Source organism: Hippocampus comes, unplaced genomic scaffold (genome assembly GCF_001891065.2).
Source record: "Hippocampus comes isolate QL1 unplaced genomic scaffold, H_comes_QL1_v1.1 scaffold261, whole genome shotgun sequence".
In the NCBI taxonomy this organism is placed as follows: domain Eukaryota; kingdom Metazoa; phylum Chordata; class Actinopteri; order Syngnathiformes; family Syngnathidae; genus Hippocampus; species Hippocampus comes.
The window spans coordinates 3,052,077-3,066,093 of record NW_017805824.1 but is presented as its reverse complement, the minus strand read 5'-3'; the positions used below and the strand labels follow the sequence as shown (position 1 = coordinate 3,066,093).

The 14,017-nt window shown below is 39.8% G+C and overlaps 1 protein-coding gene across 2 annotated transcripts in view; it reads right to left on the bottom strand.

The window, feature by feature from the left end:
* The window catches only part of pde3b (phosphodiesterase 3B), a 43,879-nt gene extending 30,137 nt beyond the window's left edge, over positions 1–13,742 (bottom strand). For both annotated transcript variants that reach the window (XM_019886728.1, XM_019886729.1), the window contains exon 1: positions 12,248–13,742. In XM_019886728.1, the coding sequence (XP_019742287.1) occupies positions 12,248–13,123 (876 nt within the window). In that variant the 5' untranslated portion in view covers positions 13,124–13,742. The remainder of the gene's footprint in view (positions 1–12,247) is intronic.
* Positions 13,743–14,017: the final 275 nt, after the last annotated feature.

The following is a 14,017-nucleotide window of genomic DNA, read 5'->3' as shown; positions in this document are numbered from 1 at the left end:
ACTTTATTGTCAAATGTGCGCTATAAAGTTCATGACTCTAAATTACTGGCCCCTGATTGGTCCATTGACCTTCGTTCGAGTAGCATAATGTGTAATCACAGATGCATGCCAGCAAAGGAGCTGGACGATTAATCGAAAGTTAATAAGGATTTTGGTTTCGGCTTCTCTCGATCTTTTAAAACATTATCAGAAAAACGATTAATGTGCAGAACAGCGTGGTATGTTTACTAGTTCCCGACCTTGTGAAATTACCCTGAATGCACCATGTTGCTTGTGTAGCAAGCGTGTGGCGTATGTGATTCTGCCATCCCCGAGCGTCCTTTAAGATTGAAATTTTCTTTTTTTCCTCTTCTAGCCTACCCCTACTCACATTATGTGCAGAGAGGCAATGTGTGCATGTGTATGTGCAGGAGGGGCATTTGAGGTTCTGTGTGTAGTTGTGCACTGGGGGAGGGGTGCCTGAGCTGAGACAGTGACAGACTAAATAAAAAGTGAAGAAAAAGGGTGTGTGGACAAGCTTTTTTGTCTTATCAGTTTTAAACTTTGACATTCAACTTTATTTTTACACATTACACAGTTTGAAATGTTGCATTTATGGAAAATGGCAATGCTGCCGGGCTAAAGTTGGGGTTTTCATAGCACTGACAAACAGCGCTTCACAGTTTTTGCCCTTTTCAGTGGGATCTGCCCTCAGCTGCTAAACACACACAAGCCCTCTTCTGTAGCTGCGGCTGACGTCAACCGTCACTTAGCAACAGCCTTTTGGTGTAAAAGCTGCGGCGCTGACACCGTTTTCAAAAGGGGCACACAGAGAAAGACAGAAAAGAAAATTCTGAGAAAATGAGAAACAGCAAAATGGGATGGTACAAAGAACGTCTGGGGGTGGGCATGTGGGGTGTGAAAATGTGCGTTGTAATGGTTAGAATGTAAGCCAAAGTGATAGGAAGGATCATTTTAAATTGTACACAAAGTGGAATGACAATGATCTGTCTTGTCTCTTCCTAGAAATGATCATCAGAAAACTCTCATATCAGTTGGGTCATCTGGAGACTATTAACAGGCAATAAATTGAAAAACAAAACATTTACTACATTCTTCCATTCAAGCATGGACTCCCACTGTCACTTCAACATTCTCTTTCCTTTTCCCCTGTCAGTGGGTTGAGCAAACATTCAGTACATGCAAGGTTCAACAACCTCTTTCTGAAGAAAAGCTGGGCCGCAGGAGCAGTTTCCATTGTAGGGAACATCTTTGTGCCTTTACAAGCTTTAAATATGAGCCCTTTAATGCCTGCTTGTGCTGCTCAGGGAACACAACATCTTCACTTAAAAGCGTCATTTGATTTTGCAAGAGCGGGAACAGGCTCTCAAGAACAGGCAGGAAAAAGAAAAAAAAACTTGCTGATGATGTTGATCATGCTGCATTCCTCTCTTCAGACCAAGAATTTGTGTCTCAACAAAGCACACTCTGCTCCAAGAATGAGCTTTTGACATCATTAAAAATAAATAAATTCAAACAGATACAGTAGATGAGGTCAAGGGATCGCAGTGAGGACGCGCTACCTCAAAGAGTAATTTATGAATTTGATTCATGACAAGTACACAAATGAAGTACTAACCACATTAACGGCTCTAAGAATATGCTGTGAACGCTGTTCTGACAGCACCTCCTCAGACACCAGGGCCATTAGGGCTGGCCTTTGCTAGACCTATCATGAAAACTAAAGAGCTGCAAGCTAATTGCTAGTGATCATGACGCAAATCGTTACCAGGGCAACATGAGTTTTGGAGTACCCGCTCCAGCATTTCCTCATCTGTTTGCACTCACACCAGCAGGCTGACAATGCAGTCACTGCATCCTGTTTCACTCCAAACTCGCCATCTCACGACACTTAACCCTTTCAAATGGCACAATTGCGATATCATCAAAGCGGGATGAAATGTTTACCATGTACATTGTCCACTGCGGATCATTTTACATTTACGCACACATAAGACAGTGGCATAAGTCACAAATGCTGATTCAGCTTTTTATGTTATACACAGAATGTTCTCCTGTTTGCAACAGTACTTGTGTCACTGTCCATTCAGAGTTGCTAAGCAATGAATTAGGACATCTTGGTCTTCAAAGTGCAATTGTTACACAAGCCCCGCCACACTGCAGCTCACACTTACTCGTTTGCTTTGACTGCATTCAAAACTAGCAGACTGCATACACTAGAGATGCTAAGACGTGTGACAAGAGTGATTTTAAATATACAGCATACAGTGCAATGATTAATGATTAATCTGTTCCAAAAGTCTGTCCAAAATGGAAAGGTGCCAAAATTAAAGCAATATTTCCTGCAGAATATACGATACATCTTTATTCATATAGCGCTGCTCTTTCACAACAGCTCCAGTTGTAACAATGCGTTTTACGGAGCAGTTAACATAAAATAACAAAATACAGTAATATAACACAACACATAACATAAGATATGGACAGTCACGCAATCCTAACCACTATTCCTGCATACACCTTGTTGTTTGAAGCAGTTATAGATGAAAGAGCAGAGAATCAACGTCTCCTTTCACTAGTGGATCAGAGACGTCATGATAACAGAAATACAATTACATGTAATCCATTCAAGACACCTGAAAATACTCACTCAAAATTCATGTTATAGAGAATAACTATGGTTCGACGTAAAATAAATATAACAACTTCCATGTCGGATTCACCATTTCTGAGGAGCGAGGAGCAAGGACCGTCGCAATTAAGAAACATGAGATGAGCCTTTTTTTTAAATTTTTTTTTTATGAAGATGCCAAGGGTATGTGGTTGAGATTCCACAAGTAGTAATCAGGGAAATCGATAGGATAATCAATTCTCAAAAGAATCACTTCTTTCCGAATGGATACATGGAGCAGAAGTCAATGGGGGTTCCCTGTCTTTGACGTGATACCTTTGATCATTTTCGCCATGATGTCAACTGTCAGATAAAACAATAACATGTCCTATATGGCAAAAATGAACCCGCAAACAAGTTAAAGTAGACCTAAGATGGTTGGTCAACTGTAATGCATGCAGTTCAAGAGCATATTAGTTCGCTACACTTTAACTGTAAGAACTACTAATAAAGATGACTAACTGTTTCAACGATGGTGTTTAGTGTCTTCCACACGTAGGTATTTTTAGGGCAATGCTTGAGCCAGGAGCATGGATGTAAACAACACTACAAATTACACTGCATAATTATATAGAAAAAAAAAGTGGTTAAGATTGCATGACTCTGTGTTTTTTGTTGTTTTATGTTAACTGCTATGTACAGCGCTTTGTTACAGCTGCAACTGTTGTGAAACCGCTATATAAATAAATATGTACTGTATTGTATTGTATATTCCTGGAAAATGGATTTTCCTACCAGATATTTTTAAAGGTACTTTTCCTCTGGAAATTTCAGTTTCATTTTATCTTTAATGTTTTTTTTTCTTATTTTAAATAGGTCAAAAAAATAAATGAGTAAAAATAAAAATCAATTTCAATTGATATTTTTCAGTATCGCCCAGCCTGAGTAGGAAGCTAAATACAATGAAGAGATTTTTTAATGATTAATTTAGTCAAGTGGCCCTGCGTCACACAGCTTCTGAGAAACATCAGATACTATTGTCCTTCGTAGGATATGATTAGTCACTTTTACTTCCGAATAAAAAGGTGTTATGGCCCATGTACTATAAAATGGGAAAGTAGAAAACAGCTCTGCTGAGCTGCAATTCGAGTTTAGTGCTCAGTGGAGAGCTGATAAGATCAAAAAACACATTCAAGAGTGTCATCAGCACAGACACAAGGTTACAAGTAAGATAGAGAGACCATTAGATAATACTCATAATACTGTATTATTAAAAAAAAAAAAAAAAAGTTTTACACGGGTTAAAATCTATACTCAAATCCATTATATTTTACATTAATTACTTCCGGCACCAGTGCTACAGAACGGTGATTGGGAAATTAAAATGACATAACTTGTAGAAAAACACTTCCCCACACAGTGCCCATAAAAAGCAAGGAGCATTTTTTTAAACTTCATTCTAAGTAAAATTACACTCAAAAGCAAAAACAAATAAAATACTGTTTTATCATTACATTAGTGTGAAGTTGGAGCATTGCGGGGTTACTCCACCGTACTGCAGGCACACACTATATTCTACAGGATGATTAATACGACTTGGCCTTTTTTTCTGTCTTCTTTTTAATCAGCGGCTGGTACGTCACCCCTCCGTGACGTCAATGTTATATCATTCCACATGGTTTTACAGCAAGTGAACGTGACAGCCCAGAGCTGTTCTGCATTTTCAGCGCTGTCCCCTCTTTTGCTTCTGCGTCCCCCCAAGCTTGCTTCTTCTCGTTAGGCAGGGGACTTTCAGTTAAGTCGTCCTTTTTAGAGAAAACCAGTGCTACTGGGTTTGCATTATAATTCTGCAATATAATTATTCTTATATTATTAGTTCAGAAAAAACATACATTGCATACAATTGAATGCACATTCAAGCCATTTATTATGTATTTTTGTCAGATTTTTTGCACAGCTCTTTTTTTCACATTAACAGTTTTTTTTAGCATTAGTGAGCCATGGCAATTGTTGTTCTCACCATATATATATATATATATATATATATATATATATATATAAAAGGAATCCTGTCGCTCAATCTGGACTACAATGAAGGTAAATACATTTTGCATGTGACAATACTTACTGAATACTGAATTCTATTCACACACAAAACAAAAGCGTATTTTAATTCTGTCAGAAATCCAACAAAAATAAGGGCCACATGGTTGTCCTCCGTTGACTTGAGACAACCCATGAAGGGTTGCGTATCAATTGTTTATGAGGATGAAGAGCTTGTGTGATATCATCAGTGGGCCCTGAGTAACTTGTATACTTCACTCATGAAACATCTGTCAGTGTTAGGATAGAATGACTGTGGTGATGACTAAACATGCTGAGAGATTCGAAGATAAGACGATAAAGTGACACTACTTGCTCATTTCACACACATTGGTGGACATCTTACCAAGTGTTCCGTTTCAGTAAAAAGATGGGTCCGCTTCTGATTTTCTGGTAATCCATTGATTTTTCATTGTTATCCTTTCCTTGTTTTTAATAAAGAATATTAGACTTGTTTGCATTAAAACATCTTTAAAACAATGATCAGAGAATTTTCTTACAGCTGCTCGTATAGGCGCCTGCTGCTTACCTCTCTCGCCTTGCTTGCATTTTTTTTTTTTAGCTTTTTCTTTTTTTTCTTCTACAGCATCGACTCCTCTGCACACTCTTATATCTGTAGGACTGAATTTTGGACAAATACAGTCGACGGTGGCAAGGTTTCCATCGAGCTTTTGCTTTTAAATGTCTTAAGTTCTTCTGTTTTTAAATCCCGTAAATCCTTTTTACATTTAAATGTTGCATTTTGCATTTTAATGCCATTTTGTAATTATGTGAAGTACATTGAGTTAGTTACCTTGTGTATAAAATGCGTCAAATAAATAAAGCGCCTTGCCGTGAAATAAATAAACTAATTTTATGAAGTGTAATTGTTGTACATTGGGACAACAATGTGTTCTATTCGTATTTATATCAATCATTTTTCATGGAGATAAAGATGACATGCCTAGGCTGCGAGTATTGCATTATTTGGATAGATGTGTTTCTGTATTGTTTGTGTTCAAACATCATTGGTTTCCAAGGTTGTAACAGAGCAACTTCGATGCTATTTGTTAGCCAGACAATGGCATTTCGCATCATGTGTTAACATTAAGATAACGGGCTTTCCTAAGTTTGTGAGTAAACTTCTTTTTGGAAGAATTATTCACCATCTTCCAAACTGGTGCTTGTTGTGATGTGAGCTGAGTGGAGATTGCTGCCACCATCTTTGCGCACGTATCTCATATTTTTGCTCGGAAATCAAAGCAGAGAGAGATTTACCCGCAGTTGCACTATTCAACAGAGTTGTGATCCATTCTCCTCCCAACTACTGTACATGAACACTTCACTACTCATTTGTTGACAACACATCTTAAAATGTGGTCCGCATTTTAATCTCATCGACACCTGTCAAAATTTTGAGGTCGCCGTCTTCCAGGGTAGTGACGCTGTTTCGGTGACAAAGTCTGCCCACAGACAGGCTGCTCACGTAAGCCAAACGGCTTCTGTGGTCGTTCTCGCCCTATTCGGTGAACTCACACACACACACACACACACACACACACACACACACACACACACACACACGCACACACGCACACACGCACACACGCACACACGCACACACGCACACACGTGGGACAGCTGGTGAAGACATGAGGACATCTATGCATTGTCCAACAATGGTGCCTTCACACTCTAACACTCAAGACTCCTACCTAAAGTATCCCCCCTCATTTGAAATCCCCCCCGCCACAAAAATTAAATAAATAACTACAGTGTATTCATGTTGATTTATGATTCCGAATCATTTATGACTGCATCAAATCATGGATTATTTCTCCCAACAGACACTGTTTGAATTAAGAGAAGTTTAAAGCACAATGCTGACAATCCACTCATCGGAACGGTGTGATTTTAGTTGGGGCATTTATTTTCACTCATCCCCATTCCCCAGATTTTATACACTTGTGCAAGTTTGCTGTTAGTTAAATAACTGCCATATTTTAAGTGAGTAAGGAAAACGTAAGACAAATTATTTTGGTTGCTACTGTTGACATTTTTTTAATGGGGAAATAGTACATAGAGTGGCAGATTTTTTTTCCTACTCAAAATAAAGCATTTATTGTGTCTATTTGTGATGTTTTGGTTTACATTTCTCGAAGCAAGGCACAAGCCGGTACCACATTCTGTCGGTACGATAACCTCGAGCAATTTTTTTCAGTTTCAAGGTGTTGTTGTAGTGCAATTCCCTTAACATACATTATTTTAAAAATGTTTGATTAATCAAAAACAACTCATTTTATTGAACAAAATCTATTTTGTTCGGAAACAACATGTAGAATATTTGTTAAATAGGAATTACGTGCCGTTCTAAGACTAAAATAAAACAAACAAAACCTTAACTGAGTCAAAAACTTGCAGCTCAACAATAGACTTAAACTCTTTATGTACAAAACACTTCAAAATTAAATTACAATATATGTGGTCTGAATAAAATGAGTATAAACCTACAACACAACAACAATAATACATTTAATTTTACCCTTGTGTGTTAAAAAACTAAAATATGTTTCAAGTAACTTAATTTCGTGTAAACATTATACAGAGTAAATTTGAACACGGTGTACACAATGGTGGAAGACTTAAAGATAGAGCTAAATTTAATGTTAGCACAACAGTAAAAGCAAAGGTGCAAATAGGATTTTTGCACTTTATATATATATATATATATATAAAACCTGTTCAGACAATGGATAGATCGAATTAGATCTAATTAGAATTACAATGTTTGTTGAGAGTTCTTTGTTTTACTCCCAATGAGCCTGCAACTAAATCGACCTACGTTTTTGTTTTTTTTTTTTTAATTCACATGAACATTTCAAGTGACCCTGATCCAATATCGCTGTATTTACATTTACTGACCACATCAAAACAAATCAAAATGTCCCAAATGCATGTCCACAACCACAACAGAGAGGAACAACACAGAAGCAAACAACATACATTGCCCTTGCGAAATCAAGCTTGTTTCAGGTGTGTGGCTCTGGACTACTTCGTCCTCCGATAGATTTACATACACACATAACATCGACTTTTCTCCCCTGGCCGCCGTCGGCAATTATTTTCCCCTTTTTATGATCTATACACCTCTAATGTACCATATTTACGCATACACCATATTTACTGTCATTGATCACTGCCTTTTGATATCAACATCAAATCTTTCTGTTTCTTTTGCAGTCAGGAAAAAAAAAATGTTTTTAGCATTAGTACTAAGACAGGGTGGGATGTCTTCTTTGTCCTGATCGGACAGTTGGCAAAAGTTTGAAACGTGTGTTAGCAACACCTCCAGGAGCATTCCACAAAATAGGACTTTGAAACAGGTCAGGTCAATGACTCACGTCTCAAAACTCAAAGACACCTCATCTGAAATCAGACCCTTTCTTTTCTCTAAAGGTTATAAATACAAGACATCTACATTTCTGCAATCTCACTGCATGCCAGTGTTCAGTAAAACTCAAAAAAGCATTCTGAATTGAATTTGCGGCAGCGAGCAAAAAAATGACACTGCTACCATCAACGGCTATAAAACAAATCTAAATAGCGCTCACAGACTGCTGAAAGGCCCCTTGACTCAATGTGACTCCAGTAGCCTCCAACACAATGATGAGTAAAACAACTACAGGAAACCAGTGACATAGTCTGGACATATTTTTTTTTAGTTCTCTTATCTGAAGGACACAAAAACAATGTTTGTGAGATGGCAGCTTCTTTACTGTAAAACTAACATGAACTAACGAGAGTAAGACGACGTATCTTCAACAAAACACATACCTTTGTCTTAAAAATGCTATCTTAAAGCAAAAACTTATTGTAAAACGGCATAGACAGGCGCATGAAATCATCGGCATCAATGTCGTGGTCTAAACCTTTAAATAGTCACTTCAGGAAGCTGCAGAGAAAAAGTGAGTATTCAGTCAAGAACAATCCTGATTCTGCAGAGAACAATTCTTGATGCTGAGGCTTGAAAGTTGATTTTCCATTTAAAAAAAAAAAAACAAAAAGAAAAACCTAAACTAAAATGACCAGTTATAAAGCAAATTAATATACTAATGAAGTAAGATTTTTTTTTAGGAAAACCAAAACACTGTGGAATATTGCGGTTAAAAAAAATAAAATATGGGGCAGATTTATCTAATAATAATAATAAGCATGTATTGTATTATATTGTAGAACAATAATAATATATTTTATTTTCAGTACTTATAAAGTTCAAAATATTTCACCAAACTATGGGTTTGAAAAAGAACAAATGATATTAAAGCAAAGATTTAAAGTGCAATCTAGCCACTTGACCTGCATATTGTAAATGTAGTGCATAAAGTATGATCATAAATGTAATTCAACCACAAAGACAGTTAATTTATTACGCGCCGCAATGACTGGACGTCATGTTTAGTAGACATCTCTGTTACGTGACATCGTCTTTACTGGATGCATCCATGAAATGAAAAAGAAAAACATTGCCTCATTTCCCCATAATTCCACCACCACTTGCATCTTTCCCGTCGATGTAAGATGGTAAAAAAATAGAGCGCCTACATCAGGGGTGCCCAACCTTTGCTGACCGAAGAGCTACTTTCAAACAACCAACCTCCTGCGATCGACTCCTTACCGCACGTGCACACGTGTGTGTGCGCACCCATATGCACGCACGCACGCACGCATGCGTGCGCGCGCGCACACACACACACACACACACACACACACACACACACACGCCATGATGAGCAACAGCCATCGTCATTTGCGTGTGTCACTCTACGTCATGCATTGTTGCTGGAGCCTATGCCAGCTGACTTCCGGCAAAAGGCAGACGACACCCTGAACTGGTCATCAGTCAGTCGCAGGGCACATATAGAGGCAAACAACCATTTACACCTCCACTGAGTGGGAACCGATCCCACGATGCCCGCACACTAGTCAGGCGAGTGTACCACTACACCATCAGCAGCTTCTAAGTAGAAATCCTTGAAGATAACATTTTTTTTTGTTGATTTTAATTTCTGTTTTATTGAGTGAAGCTTATGTTCTGCTCAACAAAAGTTTGTGTTTTTGAAAAATAAAACAGCTGTGACGATCATAGTACTTACTATTACTAAAATCGATATGTGCATGAAATCTCTGTTCACAAGAAAACGCATTCCCCGGCTGTCAAGTGCTACTCAGTAAATCAACCCTGACCGTCTTGGCCGCTCATTCTAATGCCTCCATTCCTTGAAAGAGTGAGAACTAACCTTTCCATGATATGCCTTCATATGCCAAATATCTTCCCGGTATCTTGGTTTAAAATCAGCAATGGTATTTCTGTCATTACATAAAGTAAAAAATGGGTGATGAATAAGATCACTGTGCATGTTCTGTCAAATAGAGAACTCCCCCCAAAAAAGGTTATTCAGTACTTCCACAATAAAATTTTAAATAATATAAACAATAATATCTGTCTTTGTGTTAGAGTGATCTTAAAAAGCAATTTTCTGTCCCATAAAAACATGATTAGCCTAATTACATAACTGCCTTACTTATCTGAACTTATTGTCACAATATGAATAAAAACTACCAATGCGCTTGCAATGTATTTATTTTTTCTGTGTACATTCTTTGTCCTCCAAGTCTTGGTAATCAGCAAAGATTGAATTGAGGCAACTGCACTCTTGTTTGTTTGAATATTGTTTTCTGAAAGCCTTAAAAAGATGACATAAGGAATTATGCTACTAGGCTAAAGATGTGAGTAAAAAACATATATATAAAATAAATTAATTAATTAATTAAAAAAATCATGTTTGGGCGTGGCGGCCAGGTGGTCGACTGGTTAGCGCGTCGGTCTCAGTGCAGAGGTGCACAGTTCGAGTCTGGCTTCGGCTTTCCTGTGTGGAGTTTGTATGTTCTCCCCGTGCCTGCGTGGGTTTTCTTCGGGTACTCCGGTTTCCTCCCACATTCCAAAAACATGCATTGCAGGTTAATGGAACACTCTCAATTGTCCTTAGGTGTGAGTGAGAGCGCGGATGGTTATTTGTCTATGTGTGCCCTGCGATTGTCTGGCTACCAGTTCAGGGTGTTCCAGACAACTGCTCGAAGACAGCTGGGATAGGCTCCAGCATGCCCCACGACCCTCATAATGATAAGCGGATCAGAAAATGGATGGAGAGATGAATGAATGAATGTTTGGGTGCGCATGGCCTAAACCAGTCAAATCAGATACATTAGCTGTGTTGTTACCTCACATGCAGCTCACAGCCCCGAGGCATATTTGCATGCTATCTGGGGAGTGTCATGATATGCTGTGGCATACTAACTATATTAAATGTCTTAATTAATTGATTTATTTGTCATATTTGCTCAGCTGCAGCATCTCTTGGCATTCACGATCAATGCCACTGGTGCGAAGTAATGAAACACTTATACATACTGTACTTACATTGATTTTCCGCACGATATAGAATATATATAAATATGAATGAACAGCTTTGTACTTTTACTTCCTATATTTGAATACAGATATCTGTACTTCCCACTCCTTGTCAAAAGAAAATGTTTTATTTTTTCAACCTCTGTAGCTGACGGGAGTGACAAAGGAGGTCTTCAATATGTATTGTATTAGTTTTAATTGGAGTACTGGAGTTGAAAGTGCTTCTTTTTTGTTTTGTTAAACCAGTATCTGTACATAAAAATACAGACTGTGAGTGGGTCATCCCCGAATTTGAGGACAATTTAGCCACAAACATTTTTGAAAAACGGACCTTGTTACTTTTCCGCTTTTGTTATGTATCAAAGAAAATCTGTCAACAGAAAAGCATAATTTGATTGGAAATCTGATTGGTATTTTTACATTTATTTAAATGTGTCTTTTTCATGCAAGTGTTTGTATTTCTACTTAAGTACAGACTGCAGAGTCCTTTTGCAATATGTATACTTTTGTAACTTTGCACTTAGGTTCTCTTCAGAACCTATACTATGTTACTTTTACTTGCGAAAACAATTTAAATCAGTTCTTCTACTTTAACCAGTCTTTTTTTACATAAGTACGTGCCGTTCCAGTCGAAATACAAAAGATTCATACTTTTGCCAATTCTGTTTAATGCAATGTTATAATTCTGTTCCTTAACACGTTTGCTTAGGTAAATATGTCAAATCAGTACTATTACTTTTCACACTGAGTAACTTTGCCACCTCTACTCACTGCAATTTCTGTACTTTCGTTCGATTCCGAATCTATACGTTATTACTTTAAATTAAAGGAGTTGAATGAGAACTTATATTTTACCGTGGTCGTTTTTTCACACGCAAAAATCTGTACTTCTGCTTTGGTATCGAGTGTGAATACTTTTCCAACCCTTGCTGCCATTTCTATTTCAAATGTACTTTTATCAAGCAATTGTACATTGCCGAGCAGCAAGTCCGCACGACAGGCGATGTTTTCCTCCTCTAGTGAACATGTGGGCCTTGTTGTTGGGCCCGCGACAACAACAAACGGGGAAGCTGCAGTACACGTACCTGCTCTCGGGATATACATGGTAAAGACGGTCTCCGGGGCATTTTACAGCTGCCGTAATAACTGCTTGAAGTTTCCCCCAGTGACACACAACTGGAGCGTCTCCTGGCTCGGATGACGGGCACCTTGTCCTCCGTGGCGGAACCCCCGCTCGGAGCGTCCCTGGGCGGATAACATTGGTCGAAGCCGAGCCCCAGGAAGGAGCCGCAGAGCCCGGCGACGCAGGCGAGCAGCGGCCTGAGGAGCGGCGGCAGCCCGCCTAAACTGGTGAAGGAAAGTAGCCACACCACGCTGGCGAAGAGCAGGACGACTACACAGTGTTTGAGCTTGAGTGTAGGGACGAGCGTGAGGAGCCCTACGCATCCCAGCACGAACAACAACCTGCCCACCATTTGCATCTGGTGCTGCTCCTCTCCCCATTGCAAGAAGCGAAGCACCACGAAGTCCCCGAGGTAGCACGATGCCGGCAGCGATAGGAGCCACCACCAGTGGCTTCCCTCCTCCTGCTTCCTCTTCCTCAGGTAGAAGGTCAGGAAGAAGAAGGCACAGCCGATGCTGAAGAGGGGACTGGCGGACTGCGAGAAGCCCGTCAACAAAGTCCGTAAATCCCACAGCGAGTCGTTCTGCGAGCTCCGGGAGACCACCGCGGAAAGCGCCAGAACGACTACGGCGCCCACGTAGACGGCGGAAACCCTGAAGACGTTGGACCCCAGGAGATCTTGGCTGAACAAAAATCCCCTGTGGTGGTCCTGTTTGAGGGGGGTGACGCAGCTCTTCACGTAGCCGTTCCTGAAGCCGTCCGGGCTGTTGCTGCAGGCTCCGTCGTGGTGGTGCCGCGCTTTACCGTGCACAGTGTCTCCTTGCTCCCGCGTGGCCATGGCTCGACGACGGCGACACGTCGTCCACCCCGCTCCAAAGCCCCACTCGACGGTCTATTGTAGTCGCGCTAACGCTGGACTACATGACGGCGAAGGCGTTCCATGGTCGGTCCCAGTAACATGCTCCAGCAGTGGCACTGAAGAATGAAGGTGAGATGTTGTTTTTAGAACGAACGGCTTCGCCGGCGCCGTCTACAGGCCACAAGTCGCATTGCAGGGACTCGTGCTCCGCTCTCACCAACGCCAGGGGCGGAGCTTGTCGTTTCGAGCTCAAGGCAAAACACACACCAGATCCATATGTAACTAAATGCATCTCTTCAAGTACTGTACTTAACTTTAAGGGTGTCAAACGGCGAAATTGTTATTTAGGCCACTTTTTCAGGCTTTTCAAATAAAATATAAGAATCTGAAGTTACATTGGGACCAGTCCAACGAATCAGTGCAAAATGCATCTGAAATGGATCGGTTCATCAATTGCATGACACAGTTAACTGAAAAATGTTTCAATACATTTTTTCACCCAGTCCACTTGAGATTTGTTTTCCAGCTTTTGCTACTTATAATATTACATGGCTTAGCACCTTCCTATTTTGTTGATTTAATGGTACTGTATGTTCCGTCCCGAAACCTACATTCACAACAAGCTGGTCTCTTGGGGGTTCCGAGAGCCAAAAACAAGTCTGCAGGTTCCAGAGTGTTTTGTATTTTGTTTTGAGGAGGACACACTTCTCTGTAGGCGTTGTCCTGCAGTGCTTCATCTCATTAAATGGACACTCACACTATTCAAACTAACATATTGTGTTAAACTGCCCAATCAGCATGCACTGGTTGTCCTGGAAGGGGAATTCTACCCATCTGAGGCCCTTTCTCAAAAGTTTTTTTCCCCCCCCCCCC